Source organism: Ascidia mentula, chromosome 3, assembly GCF_947561715.1.
Source record: "Ascidia mentula chromosome 3, kaAscMent1.1, whole genome shotgun sequence".
Classification (NCBI taxonomy): Eukaryota; Metazoa; Chordata; class Ascidiacea; order Phlebobranchia; family Ascidiidae; genus Ascidia; species Ascidia mentula.
This window is the reverse complement of record NC_138568.1, coordinates 290,246-315,608: the sequence shown is the minus strand read 5'-3', so window position 1 is coordinate 315,608 and position 25,363 is coordinate 290,246. Positions and strand designations below refer to the sequence as shown.

Here is a 25,363-nt window from a genome sequence, read left to right as displayed (position 1 = left end):
CCTAAGTTACATTAATCACATTCAAATAATTTTGTTTTGCAACATCCCTTCCAATTTGTTTCGGTGAATCCGGCTCCACCGTCATAGAATCCCGCTCCAACACTTAAACGTTATTTGCAGGGACTGCACCGACCACTGTTGTAACAACGCTGATCAGTGTAACAGTCAAAGCATAACGATGTTAGCTGTGATGTCGTGTTATGTTGGGGTGGGAGATGCTGCAGGCACAGCGCCTTGCACTGCAGGACAAGTTTGTGCGAAAAAAGAAGTAACCGGCGGAGGTACGTTTTCTAACCCACGAAACGTCACACATTATCAGGGCGTCGATTTTTTTACTACCTGTCGAACATTTTAAAAATAATTGTCGAGCGTGTCGAATAGAAAAAATGGTGTATCTGGTAACTAACGCATGAGAACGGTCAGGCTTATTTCGATTACAGGATTCTTGTACTTGCGTAAGTTTAGAATACAAGTTGAAATAACAACAAAACAATTAAAAACCTTGCATGTTGTAAGCAGCTATGTCTCTTTTAAGGTCCGATTGAACAAAAAATGGTACTTGTTTTGTAACAATGCCACGTGTTCGGTAACAATGCTCCATGTTTGGAAACAATGGTTAGTTTAACGCGCTTATTCACTGAACATGAAAGTAAATATTGGTTGGTTTTTGCATGGATTTTGTCCAAAGATTTATGGCGGTTGCGTTTATTGAGCCATCTAAACAGACAAATTCATTTTGGGAGGGCTTCCCAAGCGATGATGCCATAAAGTTTTCAACGCTACGCAACCGTTCAGTTAAATGATGTTGTTTGATAGTGACTCGAAATACAACTTTCTCTCCAAATATTTGTCAGCGGTTTGAAATTAAACGACTTATACTGGCACCAACGTCTTCGAACCACTTTTGCCACCAGCATGTACGTCAAAAAATTGACAAATACATGTCAATAGGGAAATCGTTGGCGTCCAATCTTCGATAAAAGAAAACTAGTAAGATCGATGTGAATGTTGCAAGATTGGCGATACGTTAGGCTAAATTGACTAATTACAGTAAATCAATTTATGGACTTTTGTAGATAACAATAGCGTTGGTCTGTTAGTGGTACTGTACACCGGTAACCAGGGCTGCCAGATGGTTAAAACACTTGACGGCCAATTTTTTTTTCTCTTACGGCCAAAATTCGGCCAAATCACGTTATAAGTTTGATGATTTCTACAAAAACGACTACATAGCCGGAAATAAATTCGTAAATTGTATGTTCAAAACACTGTTATCTATATGCTTATCAGTGGTTTCAAAACCGGTTATGTTGCTAAAGCATTACGATTGCAGCATAATTCTTTACCAACTCAGTCAAGATTAGTTTATGACGTAACAATTTTTCGGAGACATATTTATGACAACACAATCGTCCACAAATCTGTTGATAACCTGAAACCAGCAATGCCTTTTGTGGATTTATATAGTACCAAGTGAAATTCGGCCAAATTCGGCCAAATATCTGCCTTACGGCCAAACGATTTTTTCGCGGCCAGGCCGATTTTCAAACGGCCAAATGGCAACCCTGCCGGTAACTTAACATTTATCCATGCCGCCCGTGTCGAACAGCGGCGTCGCGTGTCGAACACTCAGAATGGTGAAAAAGGCATAAATCGACACCCTGCACATTATTGCAATATAACGACAAGCAATATGTTGTCCTATTTAGTCATCAATACAGTTTGGAGATAAAAGAGTTTTTATAATTACTCAGATACAACAGCATCCTGTCAAGACCAGTCAGCGTGTGGGACTTTGTGTACCGGAGTAACGTGAGTCACAAAACTGAAACAAATTAACCCGGTATATAACACGGTTCACATTCTATTTAGGGGGACTTGCGTGGAAGCTTGCTGCAGCAACGCCGATGATTGCAACATGGCAGCGGTTTCCGTAATAAACGCTAAAAACGCACTCCTCTTCTGCTTTGTTGGAACTGGGACTTCCCCACACACTATCACTGAATGTACGGCCGGTCAAGTTTGTGGAAGGAAGGAAGTGACCGCCAATAATGGTTAGTTACACGCGTTAATAGAAAAAGATAGAAAAAGATTAAGTTACAAAATCTTTTTTATTTATATCATTTTATGCAAACATTTTAAAACGCTTTTAAATTTATTTTAGTTGTGACCGTAACAACATCTTGCCAAGCTTCGACTGCTACTTGTGACGCATTATGTGGAACTGACCCGTAAGAAACTACATCAGTTACTGTGATGAAACATTTTATATTAATCTGTTTACTTATATTTTGCAGAAACTGCATATCAGCATGTTGTAGTGAGGATAATTGCAACAGACAAACAGTTGCAGAAATGAGAAATGTTGTTACTTGTATGACTGGAACTGTGGCCAATGATGCCACACTTGCAGCCACAACTACGTGTGCTGCTGGAGAATTGTGTGGACGAACTCAAACAGGTATGTTATGACGGAAATACATTTGGTATTTTAAAATTTGAAAGTATAGTTAGCCAAACCTTTAAATTCCAGCCACCCAGAACATTGGAGCATGCGTCACTCAAGCAGCGTGTGATGACTTGTGCGCTGGAATGGCGTAAGTGATGTTGTACTTAGGAGTAACAAAGATTTACGAAGGCGCTAAACATGATTTCAGGGGTTGTACATCGGCTTGTTGTAATGACGCGGACAGATGCAATGGACGGACTGTAGCACTAATGGAAACTGTACTTCGATGTGCATCTGGAACTTCAACTACTGGAAACCTTCCAAACAGTGTAACGTGTGGAGCCAGCGAACTTTGTGCAAGGAAGGAAACAACCTCGGGTTCAAGTACGAAACTTTCCAAACTAAATATTTCACCAACTCTGCGCTGAAATTTTTTGATGGATTTTTTGACGTTAATCTACTTCTTAAATTCAAACCTTTAAGAAGTAGATTAACGTAAAAAGGTACCTGAATACCCGTAGGGTTTTTGATGGCTAGAATTAGCATAAAGCAATCTAGGATCTCGCACTACCACATGATCCAAATGTACTTTACTTTGCAGCTGTCACCTCGGTTGGATCATGTGAAACTCAGGCGAACTGTGAGACCTTATGTAACAGTGTGGCGTAAGTTGATAAAATGAAGCAAATCACGCTTGTATATACTGCGGAAAAACATTTTGAAGTCCAAAATCGTTTGTTGCTTTCTAGAAACTGTGCATCTGCCTGTTGTAACGATGGAGACAACTGCAACAGCCTTCCTGTGACCGACATAATCAATGTGGTGAGATGTGGGACAGGAGTAGACGCAGGAACAGGCATGACTTGCACCGCGGGAAAGCTTTGCGGAAGAATGGAAATATCAGGAGGAGGTTTGTGGTTTAACGTGAGAATTATTCGATCAAGTTTAACATGATATTGTTCATTTTTTTATTAGGAGCCACCACTGGATCTTGCTCCACACAAGCGGAATGCGACGACCTGTGTGCTGGGACTGCGTACGTCATTTTTGAACTGCTTGCAATTCTTTTCGTTTATTTTAGTAGTTTCTTATGCAAATGTCCATAGGAGTTGTACGTCTTCCTGTTGTAACGATGCGGACAATTGCAACAGCAGAACAGTAGCAGAAATAGCTGGATTACTCCAATGCGCATCTGGAAGTGCAACTACTGGAAACCTTCCAAACAGTATAACGTGTGCAGCCAACGAACTTTGTGCAAGGAAGGAAACAACCGCGGGTTCAAGTACGAAACTTTCCAAACTAAATATTTCACCAACTCTGCGCTGAAATTTTTTGATGGATTTCTGTTAAAAATTCAAACCTTTAAGAAGTAGATTAACGCAAAAAGGTACCTGAATACCCGTAGGGTTTTTGATGGCTAGAATTAGCACAAAGCAATCTAGGATCACGCACTACCACATGATCCAAATGTACTTTACTTTGCAGCTGTCACCTCGGTTGGATCATGTGAAACTCAGGCGAACTGTGAGACCTTATGTAACAGTGTGGCGTAAGTTGATAAAATGAAGCAAATCACGCTTGTATATACTGCGGAAAAACATTTTGAAGTCCAAAATCGTTTGTTGCTTTCTAGAAACTGTGCATCTGCCTGTTGTAACGATGGAGACAACTGCAACAGCCTTCCTGTGACCGACATAATTAATGTGGTGAGATGTGGGACAGGAGTAGACGCAGGAACTGCCATGACTTGCACCGCGGGAAAGCTTTGCGGAAGAACGGAAATATCAGGAGGAGGTTTGTGGTTTATCGTGAGAATTATTCCATCAAGTTTAACATAATATTGTTGATTATTTTATTAGGAGCCACCACTGGATCTTGCTCCACACAAGCGGAATGCGATGACCTTTGTGCTGGGACTGCGTACGTCATTTTTGAACTGCTTGCAATTCTTTTCGTTTATTTAATTAATTGCTAATGCATATGTTCATAGGAGTTGTACGTCTTCCTGTTGTAACGATGCGGACAATTGCAACAGCAGAACAGTAGCACAAATAGCTGGATTACTCCAATGTTCTTCTGGAAGTGTAACTACTGGAAACCTTCCAAACAGTGTAACGTGTGGAGCCAACGAACTTTGTGCAAGGAAGGAAACGACCTCGGGTTCAAGTATGAAACTTTCCAAACTAAATATTTCACCAACTCTGCGCTGAAATTTTTAATGGATTTCTGTTAAAAATTCAAACCTTTAAGAAGTAGATTAACGTAAAAAGGTACCTGAATACCCGTAGGGTTTTTGATGGCTAGAATTAGCACAAAGCAATCTAGGATCACGCACTACCACATGATCCAAATGTACTTTACTTTGCAGCTGTCACCTCGGTTGGATCATGTCAAACTCAGGCGAACTGTGAGGCCTTATGTGACGGTGTGGCGTAAGTTGATAAAATGAAGCAAATCACGCTTGTATATACTGCGGAAAAGCATTTTGAAGTCCAAAATCGTTTGTTGCTTTCTAGAAACTGTGCATCTGCCTGTTGTAACGATGGAGACAACTGCAACAACCTTCCTGTGACCGACATAATCAATGTGGTGAGATGTGGGACAGGAGTAGACGCAGGAACAGGCATGACTTGCACCGCGGATAAGCTTTGCGGAAGAATGGAAATATCAGGAGGAGGTTTGTGGTTTAACGTGAGAATTATTCGATCAAGTTTAACATAATATTGTTGATTATTTTATTAGGAGCCACCACTGGATCTTGTTCCACACAAGCGGAATGCGACGACCTGTGTGCTGGGACTGCGTACGTCATTTTTAACCTGCTTAAAATTCTTTTTAGTTTGATTTAAGTAATTTCTAATGCATATGTTCATAGGAGTTGTACGTCTTCCTGTTGTAACGATGCGGATAATTGCAACAGCAGAACAGTAGCACAAATAGCTGGATTACTCCAATGTGCATCTGGAAGTGTAACTACTGGAAACCTTCCAAACAGTGTAACGTGTGGAGCCAACGAACTTTGTTCAAGGACGGAAACGACCTCGGATGGAAGTAAGCACGTTGTTTAAAGACACAACCTTTTAGGGAAATAAAATATTTCGGATAAAAAAGCTATCTATCTTTTTCTGTCCAGCAACAACAACAATAGTGGGATCATGTCAAACCCAAGCGGCATGTGATCTACTTTGTACCGGAGTGACGTAAGTACTTTATATACAACTCTAGTTAAAGTCAGTAGTAAAGTGTGAGCAATTAACCAACACATAGTAAAGCCATAACAAATACTTGTCAGCACACAATACTGCTTTACAGTGGATGTGTGTCGGCTTGTTGTAACGACGGAGACAACTGCAACAGTCTGTCTGTAACCGACATGAAAGGCGTGGTGAGATGTGGGACAGGAACCAAAACCACCACAAACCCAACATCTGGTGTGTTTGACGTCACGTCAACATGTATCACCGGTCAAGTTTGTGCAAGGATGGAAACTGTGTCAGGTAACCTCAGTTAAACTATTCACACTCGTTAATATTCCAAACATTTATCTTTGAACAAGGAAACAACTTGGAAACAATCGGATCTTGCCAGACACAAGCTGCCTGTGACGCCGGTCTTTGTGGATCGACAACGTAAGATTTCTATTATAACGGAAAGCACTAACTAATGCACAGCTGTTTGTTGATATGTGATTAAAGCATTCCATTTCTTCAAAGTTTAGTATGCTTACCAGTAATTATATAATATTCTTGACATTAAATAAAACACCAATATACGACTAAAATGTATCGTTTCATAGAAATGTCGAAAACTTTATTTATCGTTTCAGGGGTTGCACAGCAGCATGTTGTAATGATGCCGATGGTTGCAACACATTGACAGTCGCCAAGCAAGGCGCACGAAAGTGTTTCGTTGGAACCACCACCCAAACCACCAGTGTATCGCCAACATATACATACGCTCACTGTGATACCAGCACTCACGTTTGTTCACGAACTGAAACCACCGCCAACAATGGAGATGGTAAGTTTTTATTACAGGGGACAAAACAATTACCATGCAGTAGGATATAGAAAAAGATTTACACGTTCTTTCAAATGAAAATAAAAATGTACGTTCTAAAATCGAAAATAAGCTTCAAACGCAACGGATTGCAACATCCCAACTATTACAACTTAGAATCCCCCTCCCCACCAAAATATTAAAAAGAATATTGTTGCATTAACAACATGAAAATGTGTCCAACGTTGGATAGAATTGTTTCGGTTATGATGACATCCGTAAATTTGTGGTATTTTGGTTGCGTGAACAACATTACGTTGCAGCAAGTTTTAACAAATGGAATAAACAGATAAGTTACAGTTTCTCACGTTCACTGTAAAAAAGCATGTAAGAATATGCGTTGCTTGTGTTCCAAGATTATTCCGTCCAATGCGGATAAAATATTCGAACTTCAGTCGAAGCATTTTACACACTTTTATTGTTTTAAAGTAACCATCGTTGGAGCTTGTCAGACGGCAGTGACTGCTTGTGACACAATTTGTGATGGAGTAACGTAAGTAACAACAAAGCGAAGTCTAACTTTTAAGTTCCAAATATACAACAACAAATATACTTATAATACTTGCTGGTGCACAGCAATGCACCTGAGGAAGCGAGATCAAGCTCGTGCTAATAGTAGTTTACTAGTCGGTCTTCTATCAATGCAGTGCAACAGCAAGTGTTATAAGCAGAGACTGACACGGCGAATTGAACAACAAATATATTACGGTTTTCTCAGTGGTTGTGTATCAGCATGCTGCAGTGAAGAAGCTTGTTACAACTCAGACTGTGATACAAATGAAAAATGTGATAACTTTATCATTAATTTTAATTACCTTGTTGTAGAAGCGGCAACTGTGTTTCCAATTGTTGTGACACCGATGGATGCAACGCTTCACCGGTTCCTACAACCACAACAACTACAACCACAGCAGCTACAACAACAACAACAGTTGCAATTACAACAACCAGTGGTGGTGTTCGCATTGCTGGAGTCAACATTATGTTCATGATCTGTGTTGTGTTCTTCAGTTGCTTCATGGCTTGAATTTAATGTAATATTTGTGACCAGTGATTTTACCGGTGTGTGATAATTTTAATAATTATGTATCTTATATTCAAATTAGTTTTATTTGCATACAATGCACACGGAGTAATGTTTATGTTGAAGTATGCATAGCTTATGTGAATTGAACCTTGTTCTTGTGAATACCAAATTTATCAACATTATGTAATAAACTTTATTTAATCGAGTGTAAAACGTATATATATCCTACCAATTTGAACTCCTACCAATTTGAACCAACGAGGAAAAGCAGAAATATTGAAAAGTATTTTAGCTAAATATGGGTAATGTAATTGTTTTTAGTTTTGTTACCACTATTGATATGTTCCCGGACTGATTTAACAATAAAGCAAAATAAGCACGTGCTTAGGGCATGAAAGGATAAGGAGAGAACAAGTTCATCATCTATGCGCTGTTTGTGTAAACGTGAGAGATTTGCGGACGAAGCTTAGTTTAAATGTACACACGGCATAACAGTGGTTGGAATTGATGAGGCAACAAAATCTTAAGTGCTTCGGGCCTCTAAAGCAGCGACGTCAAACCAAAATATGTTGTTGGACCAAACATTACATTTTTTGAATTGACGAAGTTGATATTTATGACCACGCTGTTGCCTCAGGTAGAAATTTAAGGTCAAAAATTGCTCAATAAAATGTGGACAGGCGACCTGATATGCATCTCAAAATAATTTCAGGCAAATTGCTTTCGTAAGGTTGCCGCCCCTGCGGTTACAACAGAGATAAATGAAATTAAGTCAACAGAATTAGTCAAGAGTAGGTTTAATTTCTAAAAATTACATTCCGTGACTCACCTCCGGAACATTTTATTGTCGCAAGAATCAAATGTTGAATTGGGAAATTAAGAGTTATGTTACGCAAGATTTGATACAAACTTTACCTCAAAACTTGTGGTGAAGCGGTTCATTTGGTTCGGGGGTCACAAGCAGACAAAACCCATCCCTCAATTAGTGCAGGTCTTTCATGGATATCAGAAAAAAACCCGATTTATTTAAAAACTTGTAACTTTCAAAGACTTTGTACTAAACCAAAGATGCGAGTCGCGCTACCAAAATTGTATGGAGGTCGTTTGTTGACTGCGAACATCCGTCGGCAACCGAATAAATTCATTTCCAACAACCGAGACGGTCTTTGAATCCCAAATATTTGTATTAAGTTGTCAAGCGAAAAAGTTTGAAGTAGAAAAAAATCCATAGAATTGCGATGATATAAAGTGAAGCGAGAACACCTGGGTATCGGTAGTTGAGTGGGGACTCGGTGCGTGGTTGTTTGTAAGGATGAGAGGAGTTAACTCCACATCTACTTCAGGCATAGATTGATTACCTCATTTCTATCGAGTCAGGAAAATGTAGTTTAGCCAAAATCAATTTTAGACCTTTTAATTTATGCAATGAAAGAAGATCAATCGTGTCACGTATTCTCATCATTGTTGCACAAATAGTGGGTGAACTTCGCTCAACTAATCGGGATGCGGGTTTTCACGCAAAGTCGAGTCATTGGCGCGTCATGGCAAAATATGTTACAGTGATTTCCTCCAGCACCTGCAGTGAGAGAGATATTTCCATTCACTCTGTAGTTGCGAGGGGAGCAAGTGCAAAAGGTAAAAAAAAGAAACTACACTAACAGAGCACGTACGCGGTAGCACACAGTTAATTACGAAAGCGTAGAGCGCGCAAGGCTCAGGGCAACTTGCGAACCGCCGTTGGCACATGCCCTTAAGTCTTGTCTTAATTTCATAACAGGGACGAAAGCAATTATCGAAATCTACTGAAGGTTTTGTAAATAAGGAATTAGTGTTCACTGAAAATGTCGCCGATGAAATAGTGGCGAGAGTCGGTCAGAAAAAGTCCAAAACAATTTACAGGCGATCTTGAGACAAATGGCAAGGGATTGGGGCGCAACCGATTCGTCACAAATAAAAGTTCTATTTGAATTCGCAGTGACTTCCCTTCACAGATTATAGATGTCGGAGTCAAATACTTTGGCATAACCAGTAGAGAACAACCATAACCAAACACACTTGCTTTACGTGGATCACCACCCTACATTCTTCGGTTTAATTGTAGTTAGATTTGTCGCACGATCTCGATACCCTATCCTATCAGCACCGCGGTTTCAAGGCCACAGAAAATTGAACGAGAAACAGAGAAAATAGGTTGTGGGGTCGCAGACAAACAGTTCGTCACACCTGACTTGGGACAGAACAGACGGACCGCGGTGAATCATTTCACATTCCCGGATCGCATTCGTTAAATTTTTGTCAATTGTCTGCATTTACAATGTCGAGATTTTACTGCAGTTTGGTTACTGGTAACACCCGTATGGAATATCCGACAACAATCACGACATTTGTTCGGCAGTAATTGCAGGTTTCTAAGTTGGACATGTTGTATCAATTGCACGCACTTTTATGACGCATTTCGTCTGGAACCGAATTATTTGTAGACATATATGAACAAAGTCTAAGCAGTAAGTTCGATACAAAACCCCGTTCTACACGTTCTCCATTAAAATGGCGAAACTGCAAATATCTGTGGACTTTGAACAGTGATTTGTCGTTACTACAACAGCTTTTCAGGTTCCTGTAAACTTCCGGTCGTGAAATGTGCGAAATCGCTACAAGATAACAAATAAATTGCACGACGCCGAATGATGTGAATAGTTTTTTGCCATCGTTGGTGGTCGAGGTCGCATAAGCGAGGACCAGCTTTGCCCAACTTCCACATGTAAAATATCGCCCGGCAAAGTCGGACTTGTGTGGAAACCCTAACATAGAAACAAACAAGTCCAAATAAACAAAAAAAGCAGACTTATTTTTTACCTGCTTAGCTGTGGTCGCTGCTTAGCTGTGATCGCTGTGATCGCTGTGATCGCTGTGATCGCTGTGATCGCTGTGATCGCCTCGTACACCTACTTGTTTGTTTTCGTATTCTCTGTGCTCAAATTGTCATGTGTTGGTCTACAAAGCGCTAATATTTGAAGTGATGACACTCCCCAGTTAAATTGTACCGACAAAGACGGCTAAAGTTCAAGTAGAAGAGAGTTGCCGTGGAATCGTCGTAAGGCAAGACGTCCCCAGAAGCTCAGTGGAAATTTTACGAGTGACCACAAAACTTTCGCAGGCTGTGGCTCAGAAAAAGAAGCGTTTTTCCGGCAATTCTTGCGTCTCTGCACTCAATGTACTTTGTAAGAGCGACAAATATTCAGCTGAATATACAACTATTATCCCCCTTATCTCAATACTTTAGAATTTACAACCATTATGCTCAACAAAATATTTTGCCAACAGTAATAAAATAAATCGCATTGAAAGTCAACAGGTCGGGGAATAATCAACAAACAAAATTGAATGTTCAAAAAATCTTCACAATAACTTTTGTTTTGTTCTCGCTTTCCATGGTTAGAAAAATATTTGGAAAGGTTACGAGGTTCGGCCGCGTTTTAATACAGCACAGAGAAATAATAATTAAAATAGTTGCAATGTTGTGATTTCCATTGGAAAGGTGGAAAGTTCATAAAACTCCATTGAAGTTTGCGACGATATAAACATGAGTGAAAGCATTTGAGTCAAGTTGTCAGGATCAAAGTTCGCTCGACACGATGTTAATACCAGTGTTGTATTTTACGGACAAATGCTACGAGTTAACACTAATTACTGAGGAACTTATAATGTTGTTAAACAAAGGGTTTAAGTCGAGAAGTTAGCCGTGGTCAAATTCCACCCCCAAAGATTATACGGGCGAAAATCGTTAGTCTGTTGTCCTAACCCTAGTTGAGCCAATACACAAGTGTAATTTAGTGAAATATACTTGTAAATGGTAGCGAACATTGCTCAACTATAAGTCGATGTTGTAAGTTGTCCTTATTCACTCCATGCTGAAAACCAGCAATAAATAAAGTGATTGGTTGACGTTGTATTTATCGGTGCGACCACTTGGTATTATTGTGTTGTGGGGGTGCGTCTATAATTCACATCATCCATGGAGGGGATACTTTCTATTCGATTAGGGTTTTTGCCAGATTTTACCGATTTCGTCCATAATAAGGTCATGTGCCGCAAAGTTTATTACGAAAACATTCCAGCATCTGAGGGCGGTTCTGCTGGTGACGTAAATTAAGATCCAGAAAAACTTGGTTCGTTACAAAGTCATCACCACGTTGGGAAAATAACGCGAGACGTCATGGTTGCCTTGATAAGAAAATCGGACTCGATTTGTTTGTTGCTGAAACCAAACTCGGGCGCGGTTTGCTGTCAGTTTTCCATCGAGTATTATTTCAGTATTACGACAATTGAGAAACGTCGAAACGCGCATTAAAGCGAAGAAGAACAATTTGCTGTCAACCATCGTCCCTGATTAATTCGGTCGTTTCACAAAATTGACAATATGTGTGACAGCGTTTGAAAAGTGTAAGATTTCAGTACTTCGGAACATGCCACTTCGTTGTAAAATCTGCACGTAAAAAACAAATATAGGTGCAAAAACATTCGGCTTTCCTGGTTAGAAAAACAAAGATCGCGTCACACTTTCACTTAACATGGAACATTACAAAACCTTCCGCACCGCGAGATGAAATAGAATGTAGTGAAATATGTTGATCGGATTTCCACTTTTCAACATTCCACAGTTCCTTGCACGTAAATTTCTCGATAACACTTGGAACACTTCTGATGGTTGCATGTTGCACGTTTAGAAGGAACTGGGGTGGAATCATTTGAAACAAACTCCATACATTAACCAATTGGTTTTCTAGAACAAACTCTTCGTTTTACTGTGTTAAGTTAAAGAGGAATCAATATAATGACTCGTGTGCGTTTTGTGGCCGTGTTGGCTGCAGTGGTGATGATCGGCACCAACACTGTCAATGGTTTGGATTGCAAGATCGGTTCAACAACCAAGGTTGGAAGTGCTACAGCTACCGGAAGTCTTACAACCGCTACATGTCCGACTAATTACTTATGTGCAAGAACCGAAACGACGTCAACCAGTAAGTCAATGAACTTTCAGTTTAAAAAAGTACCCTTTGCTTGAATGTTAATGAAATTATCGGATTACAGCAACCAACCCCGACGACACTGTAACAGTGGTCACATCTTGTCAAACTTCCACTGCGTGCGACAACCTTTGTCTTGGAGCAACGTGAGTTTAAAACTTTTCTATAGTTTAAAGCGAATAGTATTGACAGGAACAACAGACGATCTAAACGCACTACAAAAATCACATTTTAAACATTTCGGCTACACCGATACCATCAACGGATATAACCAACCAAAAACAGCCAAAAGTTTGTTTTTTCAAGATCCCGTGATGTTTAAGAAAAACACCAGCACTAAATATAGTTGTACCACAACATGTACGAAATCCAAAGGGCAATTGTTTTGACAGCTGTGAATACGTGGTAATATGCCAACTTCCACTATATCGTAACCTGCTGCTGCATCGTGACCTGCGCCCTGCTCAGGTTATCTAGTTCGTGTATGGGTCGGGCGCCTTGACCGAAGTTGCAATTTGAGCTGCTCGCCCCGCAATTTGTCCAACGAGACCTGCTAAGGGAGCGGCTTTTTCCATTTAAACTATTTACTGAAGTGCACCCAGATATTTGTCATACATTGAATATCAAATAGACCGGTGTTCCACAAAAAAACTAGTGCAACGTCGGTGCTCCATCAAAGCAACATGTGTTCAAGACATAGACTTGTCACCCAAACAATATTCACTTCATAAACTCCAAACCAACTTTTGGGGACCAGGCGTCAGAACCAAATCACGTGATACGTTTAAATTTCATTATATTTTATCTTAAATGTTTTTAGCTGGGAATATAATTAGCTCACTTATTCCATGTGTTGTGGAATTAATCGTTTATTTTACCGTACATGCAGCTCACTGTAACTTAGTCATAATAACGTCAAACGAAAAAAGTGCATCACGGTAACGACAACAAGAACAGCTGTAACACAGAACACGTGCGAGGTAGCATATACTGGTAATTAACACAACCATAGGACGCACGAGGCAAGGAGCAAACTCACTGCAGCGTATTTCCATCGGAACATCGAAGTTACACCGAAAAACTGTTTGTTAGCTTTGACGCCGTAGATTCAGCATCCACACATACGAGTGTGAGCACTCCAGCCAAAAAATACTTCAACATAAAACTTTTAAACGCCACCGAAGGTTTTCGTGACCAACATAAAACACGCAAATAACAGGAAAATGATTAACCACCTTTCTTGGATGTTAAAGATACGAGTAAACAAATCCCCCCCCTTTAATTGCTTGGCACAGTTTTGCGGCAAAACTAAAGGTGCGAAAAGTTGTATAAAATCCAGCGTACACCCGTTTTTCTGAAAGATTTCCGTCGTTGTTCATACTCTGCATTACCACAAATGTTGTTTCGCAGGGGATGTGTTTCAGCATGTTGTAGCGATGCAAATGATTGCAACAATGTGGTAGTTGCTACCACCATAGACGTTGTGACGTGTCAAGTTGGAGATATATCGGGTTCAACAGCTACAGCAACAGCTTGTGCATCCACTGAATACTGCGGGAGGAAAGAAGTCACCAACGCCGACAGTAAGAAAATGCATAAAATACACACGTATATCATATTTCACTAAAACCAGTCGTTCGTAACCTATCTGTGATAAACAGTTGACAATGACCCAGAAAGGAAATGTGTGTTACAGCAACCGCCGTTACGATCACTGGTACGTGTGGAGCTATGTCTATTGCAGATGCGTTGTGCGAGACTGCGGACATGGCAAGTCCAAAGTAAGTACTTCTCGAGTGATGTTTTGGAAACAAAACGTTTTAGACAATATTTTTTGTACAAAATCCCAATTAAACGATTTCTAGCGTTGTGTATAAGCTGCAGACAGATGGCCACTGTTTCGACCTAAAAGGTCTCACCGGTGCAGCTGGTGTGACTATCAGACGACTTTGCTGATCAAACGGCGACTTCTAGCGTATTTAACTATGTTGTTTTATACAACTTGTTTTTTTTTAATGGTGCCCACGTCCGCCGAAATACATCTATCACATGTATGTAGGGCACGATGGTCAAGTTTGGTAATCTATTGGTTTGAAAATAGAATGGCTTGCGCAATTGCATAGTGCTTTTCATAGAACACTCGTATGCGAGTTTTCGCCGTACTTCTATTACTAATATTTTGATAGAAGGTGTTCAATATAATTTAATAGTCTGTACTTCTGGCACAATAAAAACTTAATATATTTGTAACCAAACAAGGAAATAAATGTGCTTAGTCAAGAAAACATAGAAATAAAAATTAATTTGCATTTGGTGCCCGCTTCCTGTTTGCACATTTGCGTGCGCAGTTTTTCTTAAGTCAAACGTTAAAATGCACATGCGGAATATTTGCAACGTGTATTAACAACCAAACTAATTAACTTCACACACAGGGAAACCGCTGATTGCCATTGAACCAACGTCGCCACTAAAAAAGGCATTTCGTCTTTAGTGTAACAAAAATGCTCTGTGTGTGGAACAATGACCAGTTTAAAGCACGACAGGTTTCAGCCGAACAAACAAAAAAAGTTTCTTGTTTTCACAGAGATTTTGACAAAAAGTGGCGTTTATTTCGGTATCATCACAGAAATATTTCACAAACGGGGAAACACCCTCCCCAGGATAGGCCTGTGTACTGATTATAATTTTGCGAATGCGTGAGGAGTGTTTTTTAAACACCAGCCAATAAACTGCACTAAAGCACATTTAACATTTTGACACGCTTCCTAATGTCAGGTGTGCACCCCTGGTATATCAGACAACAAAGATGTGAATGTTAAACAACTTAGGGTTTAAATATTTCGGCGGCAATTTACCATTTTCTGAAGGTCGTAATGATGTCCGGCAATTTCACTGACTTTAAAGTTTCATTTGGTAAAAACTAATATTTCTGCAGTTCCTGTGTATCAGCAAGCTGTAACAACGCTGATAATTGTAACAACCAAGACGTCGCTAAAATAAACAAGATGTCTTGTGCGGTAACATCTGGAGGATCCGCTCCTTCCACACCTTGCACTACAGCAACCCACGTTTGCGCTAAAATGGAAGTTGGAGGAGGTCTGTATTTAAATACAGTTAACAACATATTGACAGTAACGTTAACATCTCAAACGTAGTTACAACGGCATCGTGCCAAGCTCAATCAGCCTGTGGAACGCTCTGCAACATGCAAGCGTAAGTAACAATGTGAACAAAAACCATTTAAGCTATCTTTGAACAAAATTTTAATTTTTCAGCTCCGGATGCGTGGAAGCTTGTTGCAGCAACGCTGATGATTGTAACACTGGAAATGTAGCCGCAATAACCGCTAACAACGCTCTTCTGTTCTGTTTCGTTGGAACTGACGCCACCCAAACTGTTACTGAGTGTTCGACCGACCAAGTATGTGGAAAAAAAGATATATCAGGTAACAAGTTATTCATGCGTTAATTATTTGTAACTTTCAAAATACAGCAATTATTGCAAAGATCGGCAATTTATGTTCTCAGGGACAATTACAACAACATGCCAAGATTCTTCCGCTACTTGCGACGCGCAGTGTGGCAGTGATGGGTAAGAAATTTTACCATCATGATATTTTCCTTTTCTGCTGTCAGAAAAGAGATTGATGATCGGAATAAGTTGATTCAAAAAACTAATATCACACAAAACCAGTAAACGTAAAAATGAACGCACTTAAACTCCATTATTATTTTCAAAAGTAAATATATACACTGCAAATTAGTTGCTAAGAACACTTACTATACGTATAGTAGAAAAAAACAAATTATAGTTAACGCCATGGTTGCAATCGCACTCTAATCTGAAACTCAAATAAAACGTACGCTCTGGTGGATAGTTTGAACATTTGACAATATCTGAACTTCATGTTTGTACTAATGTGTAAATTATCGCTCCCTAATTACTGTTTTAAATTGCTTAAACAGAAGTTGTATATCAGCATGCTGTAGTGAGGATAATTGCAACAGACAAACAATTGCAGAAATGAGAAATGTTGTTACTTGTATGACTGGAACTGTGGCCAATACAGCTTCACTCACAGCCACAACTACGTGTACTGCTGGTCAATTGTGTGGAAGAAGTGAAACAGGTAACGATGCCCATAACTTTTAATGTAAAAATTTTGACAAAATTTTATAAAATTGCAGCCACTGATATCATTGGAGCATGCGTCACTCAAGCAGCGTGTGATGACTTGTGCGCTGGAACTGCGTAAGTGATGCTGTACTTAGAAGTAACAAAAAATCACGAAGATACTGAACATGATTTCAGGGGTTGTACATCTGCATGTTGTAATGATGCGGACAGATGCAATGGACGGACTGTGGCACAAATGAAAACTGTACTTCGATGTGCATCTGGAAGTGCAACTACTGGAAACCCTCCAAACAGTGTAACGTGTGCAGCCAACGAACTTTGCGCAAGGACGGAAACCACAGTTGCACGTAGGTTAAAAATACTAACTTTCATTGTTCCAGCGAACATATATATGTTTTTTCAATGACATATAATAACGACGGTATTTTACTTTTAGCTACAACAACAACAGTGGGATCATGTCAAACCCAAGCAGCATGTGATCTACTTTGTACTGGAGTGACGTAAGTATTTTATATACAACTCTAGTCAAAGTCAGTAGTAAAGTGTGAGCAATTAACCAACACACAGTAAAGCCATAACAAATACTTGTCAGCACACAATACTGCTTTACAGTGGATGTGTGTCGGCTTGTTGTAACGATGGAGACAACTGCAACAGTCTGCCTGTAACCGACATAATCAATGTGGTGAGATGTGGGACAGGAACCAAAACCACCACAAACCCAACAGCTGGTGTGTTTGACGTCACTTCAACATGTGCCGCCGGTCAAGTTTGTGCAAGGAAGGAAACTGTGACAGGTAACCTCAGTTGAACTCTTAACACTCGTTAATATTCCAAACATTCATCGCAACTTTTACACAAAGGAAGCAGCTTGGAAACGATCGGATCTTGTCAAGCGCAAGCCGACTGTGCCGGTCTTTGTGGTTCGCCGGCAACGTAAGATTTCTATCGTAACCAAACCCACCAACTAATGCTCAACTTTTGGCGATATTTGAGTGAAAAGTTTCATTTCTTCAACGTTTAGTATTGAAGTCAATATACCTAATATTTCGTTAAACACTCACAAATAAAACACCACTATACGACTAAAATCTATCGTTTCATAGAAATGTCGAAAACTTAATTTATCGTTTCAGGGGTTGCACAGCCGCATGTTGTAATGATGCCGATGGTTGCAACACATTGACAGTCGCCAAGCAAGGTGCACGAAAGTGTTTCGTTGGAACCACCACCCAAACCTCCAGTGTATCGCCAACATATACATACGCCCACTGTGATAGCAGTACTGACCTTTGTTCACGAATTGAAACCACCGCCAATAATGGAGACAGTAAGTTTTTATTACGGGGACAAAACAAGGACCATGCAGTAGGATGTAAATAAACATAAACGTTCTATATTCCATAAATTTACGCCAACCTACATGAAAATAATTATTTAACGTTAGTGTCCAACCTTTGATAGAATTTGTTTCGGTTAAGATGACATCCACGTAAGCAACATAGCGCTGCAGGCAGTTTTGATTAAAGTGATAAATAAATAAGTTACATTTTATCACATACACCGCCAATAATGGAGACAGTAAGTTTTTGTTACAGGGGACAAAACAAGGACCATGCAGTAGGATATAGAAAAAGATTTACTCGAAAACGTTTATTGTCATGGAATAAGGTGTTAATATCCCAACAATATTAACGGCACCCCCTGAACAATAACAAGAATATTTTTAGAGCATTAACAACACGAAAAATCATTTAACACGAGCGTCGAACGTTGGATAGAATATGTTTCTTCACACAGTTTAATTATGAACTAATATATTCCGAACAATGAATATCCATTGTATAGTTATCAACCAACTCTTGACGTCGGTGGTAATACAACATTTATCGCAGCGGCGTATATACAGTTTTACGCCGCACTTGTAGAGTCATGAAAAGGGCTTGCTAGTGTTCTGTGCTCGAAATTGTATGTTTACTTAGGTTTGAAGTACAAAAAATGGCACATCCTATTACCAAAAAGGCCTCCTAATAACACTTTAAAGCAAGCAAAATAGGAAGACAGTGGGAGATACATAAACAACAACTAAAACTTCAGTTGCAAAATGATTTATTGCTCTAAATGTTTTCATTAGATAACAATGTCGGTGACCACCAGGAGTCGCTACAACGACCACATGATTGCGCAACGAAAACATATTCTGTTCCCCCCAACTTTGTTTAATCCTAAATTTGGGATTACGAATAAAATATTCCAATATTCCTTAAGTATTCCGAAATGCGTCCCGAAAAGTCTGAGTAACTTTGCTGTACTACAACGACAGAACCCTTACATATGACCTACCAAATGTGACACAACAACCGAAGTATTTTACACAGTTTTCTTGTTTCCAGTAACGATTGTTGGAGCTTGTCAGACAGCAGTGGCTGATTGTGAAACACTTTGTCAGAATACTGGGTAAGTAACAACAAACTAAAGTCTTACTTTCGAGTGTTTCGCTACAAAACAAATCGCACACTTATCTATCACACGTATGATATATCTGGTGAACATTTATCCTTCCCAAGACTCGTAGGACTTGCTTCAGCCCAGTAGTGATTTTATGCTTTATTATCAAATGTAAAGGCAGTAAAAAGTAAGCTTTTCATACAACAAGTGCTTCCCGTTACTGCCACGCATGCCTTTTTCTCATGGTAACCACACAAACCGTCATAGAAATCACGCACGACCACAAGAGGCGTATTGGACAGGACGATAAAAAGTACATTACAAATAGTTTGACAATTACGACAATATCTGAATTTTGGTATCTTCATGTTTGTATTTATGAGTATCTCCTCAAGCCAATAACTGATATAAATTACTTGAACAGAAGCTGCATATCAGCATGCTGTAGTGAGGATAACTGCAACAGACAAACAATTGCAGAAATGAGAAATGTTGTTACTTGTATGACTGGAACTGTGGCCAATAATGCTGCACTTGCAGCCACAACTACGTGCAATGCTGGAGAATTGTGTGGAAGAAGTGAAACAGGTAACGATGCCCATAACTTTTAATGTAAAAATTTTCAACAAAACTTTATGACATTGCAGCCACCAATAACTTTGGAGCATGCGTCACTCAAGCAGCGTGTGATGACTTGTGCGCTGGAACTGCGTAAGTGATGTTGTAGTTAGAACTAACAAAGATTTACGAAGGCGCTAAACATGATTTCAGGGGTTGTACATCGGCATGTTGTAATGATGCGGACAGATGCAATGGACGCACTGTAGCAGATATGAAAACTGTACTTCGATGTGCATCTGGAAGTGCAACTACTGGAAATCTCCCAAACAGTGTAACGTGTGCAGCCAACGAACTTTGTGCAAGGAAGGAAACGACCTCGGATGGAAGTAAGCGATAAATTTAAAATCGACATTATTATTTTTCACGCAAATAAAGCAAGATATTTTCGTCCATATTTAAACGATGGTGTTATAATTTTAGCGACAACAACAACAGTGGGATCATGTCAAACCCAAGATGCATGCGATCTACTCTGCACAGGAGCAACGTAAGTATTTTAATATTTAGCACAAAAGATAAACTTTTTACCAAATTATGTGAGCTGCCCAATGATGTCCCCTGTATGCCCTGATAAGGTGCCATTAGATTGGCAAGTTTTGCTTATATATTATGAAGGGAGTTTAAAATTACTTTGTAGAATCATGCCAAACTTGCCTGCATGTGGCCATTGTTTGAAACTGTTACGCCTTTGTTAAGCTTGATGTGAATATCGTAAAGTCAGGAAAAGACTTCCACTTTGTGGTGAATATACAATCACCGTCATCCGCTGGGCAGCAATCTAGTTTTTGCTTATATATCAAAATCACAAAAAAGGTCAATATATGCAAGACACAAACCTTTACACGCAGTGGATGTGTTTCGGCTTGTTGTAACGACGGAGACAACTGCAACAGTCTGTCTGTAACCGACATAATCAATGTGGTGAGATGTGGGACAGGAACAAAAGACACGGCAAACTTAGCAGTTGCTACGTTTGACGTCACTTCAACATGTGCCGCCGGTGAAGTTTGTGCAAGGATGGAAACTGTGTCAGGTAACCTCAGTTAAACTCTTAACACTCGTTAATATTCCAAACATTCATCAATTTTTTCAAACAAAGGAACCGACTTGCAAACGATCGGATCTTGTCAAGCACAATCCGCCTGTGCCGGTCTTTGTGGATCGCCGGCAACGTAAGATTTCTATCATAACCATATCCACTTAGTAACGCACAAATTTTTGCCGATATTTGAGTGAGTTTTCATTTCTTCAACGTTTAGTATTGAAATTACCACCTCATATGTCGTGAAACACCCAAAACTAAAACACCAATATACGACTAAAATGTAACGATTGGTGTTTTAGTTTGTATCGTTTCATAGAACTGTCAAAAACCTATTTTATCATTTTAGAGCGGGTTGCACAGCCGTATGTTGTAATGATGCCGATGGTTGCAACACATTGACAGTCGCCAAGCAAGGAGCACGAAAGTGTTTCGTTGGAAGCACCACCCAAACCTCGAGTGTATCGCCAACATATACATACGCCCACTGTGATACCATTGCTCACGTTTGTTCACGAAGTGAAACCACCGCCAATAATGGAGACAGTAAGTTGTTAGTGAAACCACCGCCAATAATGGAGATAGTACGAACATGAAAAAAATATTTTACGTGAGTGTCCAACCTTGAATAGCATTTGTTTCGGTTGAGATGATATCCGTAAAATTGTGGTATTTTGGTTGCGTGAACAACATAACGCTGCAGGCAGTTTCGATTAAAGTGATCAATAGATAAGTCACAGTTTCTCACATTTACGTAAAAAAACATGTAAGAATAGACGTTGTTTGTGTTCCAAGATTATTCCGTCCAATGAGAGAACTCTTAACACATCACCAACTAAATGTGACACAACAAGTTACCAATCACAACAAGCAAATATTTTACACAATTTTATTGTTTTTAAGTAACTATCGTTGGAGCTTGTCAGACGGCAGCAGCTGCTTGTGACACAATTTGTCAGGGAACAGCGTAAGTAACAACAAACCGAAGTCTAACTTTTAAGCGTTTCGTTACAACACAATTTAAATTAGGAATGAGAAACTTAAAATGTTGAGTTCCAAACATATAACAACAAATATATTACGGTTTTCTCAGTGGTTGTGTATCAGCATGCTGCAGTGAAGAAATTTGCAACACTCAGACTGTGACACCAATGAGGAATGTGGTAACTTGTATGACTGGCAGTGTAACAACAGGAACCTTGACGGCAAGTACAACATGTGCAGCAGGAGAATTATGTGCAAGAACAGAAACAACTGTAACAAGTGGAGGTAAATTGTGTGTCAGTTAATATTGGCTAAAATATTACAACGAAATTCTAATATTTTGTCTTTGGAATTAAATGCTAGAATAGGGCAGAACTTCCATATGTTATTCCTGCGTTCTCCACAGTCACCTATTTTCCTTGATATTAATATCCTTTCCTTAAGGTACCACTACAGTAACCACCGTAGGCTCGTGTGCAACTCAAGCTGCTTGCGACCTTCTCTGCACAGGAGCTACGTAAGTTTTTATTCAAACAAGGAAAGTGTTTCACACGAGCCTCAGCATAACACGTGAAAATGTTCTGTTTATCTGTTGATAAAACAAACAATTAAAAATTAACACAAATTTTCCGTATGCTTCTGATCAACTCATCTTCTTCCAAACAGAAACATCAGGTCTAACTGATTGATTTTACCAGGGGTTGTGTATATGCGTGTTGCAACGATGCTGATTCATGCAACAGTCAAACTGTCGACAACATGGACAACACTTTACGTTGTGCCTCCGGTTCAGTCACAACGGGAACTCTCACATCAAGTCTGACTTGTGCAACTGGCAGCCAGTGTGGAAGAAAAGAAACCAGTATAACAGCAAATGGTAACAAGCCATACTTGTTTAATTGCTTATTTACTCAATTTGTTTACACGCATTATACAAATGTTGCACAGGAGTAACTACTGTGACAACTGTTGGAACTTGTAACACACCAACTCAATGCACAGCAACACTTTGCAACAGTGCACCGTAAGTAGAATTAAAATGACCAAAAAACAAAGAAAACTCCTCGTAACTATTCTACTTACAGGGGTTGTGTGGAATCATGTTGTTCTGATGCTGATCTCTGTAACAGTCTGTCGGTTGCTACACAAACAGGGAGCGTATGTTCAGTTGGTACAACTACACAAGTAGGAACTCTAGCTGCAACAGGAAGCCTCGCACCGCAACATTGTGATGCAAACCTTTACTGTGGAAGAACAGTAACCACGACCACAGCAGGTACGTTTACTTGAGATTTACCTTCAGATTAAAAAAAAATATTTACAAACACAGTAAATAGTCTGACAACAATGTCAATATTGTCCACAGACAGCGTAGATACTGTGGTAACTGTTGGATCTTGCCAAGCTTCAGTTTCTACCTGCAGCCTGCTTTGTGCTGGAGATTCGTAAGTTTGTTTATTTCCAACTGGCGACGCACTTTTACCAAACCTGATGTTGTGATGACAAGTTTAAAAAATGTTTTGTGGAAAATAAATCACATCAGTTATACCGTTTAATTAGTGCAGTAATATCTGCAGTTTTCATCGAATGTCTATGTCGGGAGATTTTACCCGTTAAAAAAAAGAACTAGGCCTACATCTAAATAAAATCAATGCACTTTGTTTACTCATCAAAGCAAATGTTTCCTCTCAAACTTGATGTAATTTCCCCATATATGTGGCATCACTTCATGTAATGATATTTGAAAAATTTCACTTTATACTGTTGTAAATGGCCCATTGTCTACTTATTGTGAATTATATACCATTAAGTGAAATAATATAGGTTGATATGGTGTGATGCTCAACACACCTCAAAATGTGTACAACAAATTTTAACTTTTTTGCACAAAAATGCGTACTTTAACTACTTGAGTTCTTAATTTGTCAAAATTTGTCAAAAAAAAATTTTTTAATGTCAAAATCTGTCAAACGTTTCAATTTTTAGGTCAAAATTTTTCATTTTTAGGTAAAAAAACTACTCGCCCCAATTATTACATATTTTCTTCATGAATTTAAAACGTAAAATTTTTCTGTTCAACACAATGTTATTGCAGAACTTGTGTAAGTGCATGTTGTAACGATGCAAACCTTTGTAACAACGACACACCAGCCAACATTAAAAACATCGTTACATGTCACACTGGTACTCTCGCCAATGGAGCGTTTCCCACTACAACAACCTGCTCAGCTGGACAAATGTGTGGCAGAACAGAGACAACAGTCTCTGGAAGTAAGTTAAACTTGGTGCGATTCTGGTATTGTTTCTAACAAGCAATCTTATTTCAAGCCACAACAACTGTTGGATCGTGCCAGGATGCGTCAGCATGCCCAGATCACTGCAGTGCTGGAGCAACGTAAGAAAGTCTTGTTTATTTCGACCTAAAGTTTTTGTGACTTTAGTTGTGGTTTTGTACAGGGGATGTGTGAGTTCATGCTGCAACTTTGCTGATCTATGCAACAGTCTAACTGTGGCTCAATCAACTGCACGCAAATGTTATGTTGGAACTTCAACTGCAGCAGATCCACTCACTGAATTAACAATCACACTTTGTGGTGCTGGGGAACAATGTGGAAGAACAGAAACTACAACAACCAGTGGAAGTAATGAATTAAACATTTCTTATTTAATATTTTGTTGACTTGGACAATTCATTCAACTTAACGTTTTCAACAAAACTGAGAAACAATATAAATTATATTTATATCAGGCACGACCACCACAACTACAGTTGGATCATGCACTGCAGCATCTGCATGTGATACTCTCTGTGGAACGTAAGTTGAAACCCTGTAATGTTCAGTGTTCTTAACTCCTATACAGTATATAGTCCACTTCCAATGCATACCATATCGGTATGTATGCTTTTGCTCATCTATACACTGTATAGATAATACCAGTAAATAGCATTCCAGCCGAACTGCCTTCCATATGTCAAACGTATTAAGATACCAATACACCTTCAAGCCACAACTCATACGCAATACATGGAATGTTTGTTCAATCTGCCGTAAATCATTATTGGATTTAAACAATCTTGTTGTAGAACCGCCAACTGTGTTTCCAATTGTTGTGACACCGATGCATGCAACGCTTCAACAGTTCCTACAACCACAACAACAACAACTACAACAGCAGCTACAACAACAACAGTTACAACAACCAGTGGTAGTGTTCGAATTGCTGGAGTCAACATTATGTGTATGATCTGTGTTGTGTTCTTCAGTTGCTTCATGGCTTGATTTTAACGTAATATTTGTGGCCAGTGATTTTACCGGTGTGTGATAATTTTAATAATTATGTATCTTATATTCAAATTAGTTTTATTTGCATACAATGCACACGGAGTAATGTTTATGTTGAAGTGTGCAGAGCTTATGTGAATCGAACCTTGTTCTTGTAAATACCAAAACAAATCTTCCAAACTTGAACCAACGAGGAAAGCATGAATATAGTAAAAGTATTTTTGTATCATGTTGTGGAAGTGTTTTGTTGGCTTTTGTAACCAGGGCAATTTTGCACACAGC

The 25,363-nt window shown here is 39.3% G+C and overlaps 2 protein-coding genes across 24 annotated transcripts in view; both read left to right on the top strand.

Moving 5' to 3' along the window:
• LOC145895996 (uncharacterized) overlaps nucleotides 1-25,363 on the top strand; it is a 100,709-nt gene that overhangs the window by 54,299 nt on the left and 21,047 nt on the right. For 14 of the 23 annotated variants that reach the window (XM_082984787.1, XM_082984774.1, XM_082984786.1 and 11 more), the window contains 21 exons: nucleotides 2,298-2,461; nucleotides 2,534-2,597; nucleotides 2,658-2,833; nucleotides 3,051-3,114; nucleotides 3,199-3,359; nucleotides 3,425-3,485; nucleotides 3,556-3,731; nucleotides 3,935-3,998; nucleotides 4,083-4,243; nucleotides 4,309-4,369; nucleotides 4,440-4,615; nucleotides 4,818-4,881; nucleotides 4,966-5,126; nucleotides 5,192-5,252; nucleotides 5,325-5,472; nucleotides 17,022-17,046; nucleotides 17,136-17,202; nucleotides 17,315-17,499; nucleotides 17,566-17,638; nucleotides 17,839-18,032; nucleotides 19,096-19,159. In XM_082984787.1, coding sequence (XP_082840913.1) covers nucleotides 2,298-2,461; nucleotides 2,534-2,597; nucleotides 2,658-2,833; nucleotides 3,051-3,114; nucleotides 3,199-3,359; nucleotides 3,425-3,485; nucleotides 3,556-3,731; nucleotides 3,935-3,998; nucleotides 4,083-4,243; nucleotides 4,309-4,369; nucleotides 4,440-4,615; nucleotides 4,818-4,881; nucleotides 4,966-5,126; nucleotides 5,192-5,252; nucleotides 5,325-5,472; nucleotides 17,022-17,046; nucleotides 17,136-17,202; nucleotides 17,315-17,499; nucleotides 17,566-17,638; nucleotides 17,839-18,032; nucleotides 19,096-19,159 — 2,370 coding nt within the window. Of the gene's footprint in view, nucleotides 1-2,297; nucleotides 2,462-2,533; nucleotides 2,598-2,657; nucleotides 2,834-3,050; nucleotides 3,115-3,198; nucleotides 3,360-3,424; nucleotides 3,486-3,555; nucleotides 3,732-3,934; nucleotides 3,999-4,082; nucleotides 4,244-4,308; nucleotides 4,370-4,439; nucleotides 4,616-4,817; nucleotides 4,882-4,965; nucleotides 5,127-5,191; nucleotides 5,253-5,324; nucleotides 5,473-16,749; nucleotides 16,814-16,873; nucleotides 17,047-17,135; nucleotides 17,203-17,314; nucleotides 17,500-17,565; nucleotides 17,639-17,838; nucleotides 18,033-19,095; nucleotides 19,160-25,363 lie in introns of all 23 variants that reach the window. The other 9 variants (XM_082984770.1, XM_082984773.1, XM_082984771.1 and 6 more) reach the window with 9 other exon arrangements.
• On the top strand, nucleotides 12,329-25,247 carry LOC145896001 (uncharacterized). The gene is made up of 27 exons (XM_082984790.1): nucleotides 12,329-12,556; nucleotides 12,627-12,708; nucleotides 13,973-14,145; nucleotides 14,259-14,343; nucleotides 15,498-15,658; nucleotides 15,718-15,775; nucleotides 15,838-16,007; nucleotides 16,090-16,153; nucleotides 19,575-19,738; nucleotides 19,798-19,861; nucleotides 19,922-20,097; nucleotides 20,192-20,258; nucleotides 20,620-20,804; nucleotides 20,871-20,943; nucleotides 21,163-21,359; nucleotides 21,717-21,780; nucleotides 21,907-22,082; nucleotides 22,242-22,314; nucleotides 22,496-22,674; nucleotides 22,746-22,821; nucleotides 22,883-23,073; nucleotides 23,164-23,242; nucleotides 23,893-24,068; nucleotides 24,126-24,192; nucleotides 24,255-24,439; nucleotides 24,547-24,613; nucleotides 24,883-25,247. The coding sequence occupies exons 1-27, from the start codon at nucleotides 12,370-12,372 to the stop codon at nucleotides 25,076-25,078; spliced, it is 3,435 nt and encodes a 1,144-aa protein (XP_082840916.1). The 5' UTR covers nucleotides 12,329-12,369; the 3' UTR covers nucleotides 25,079-25,247.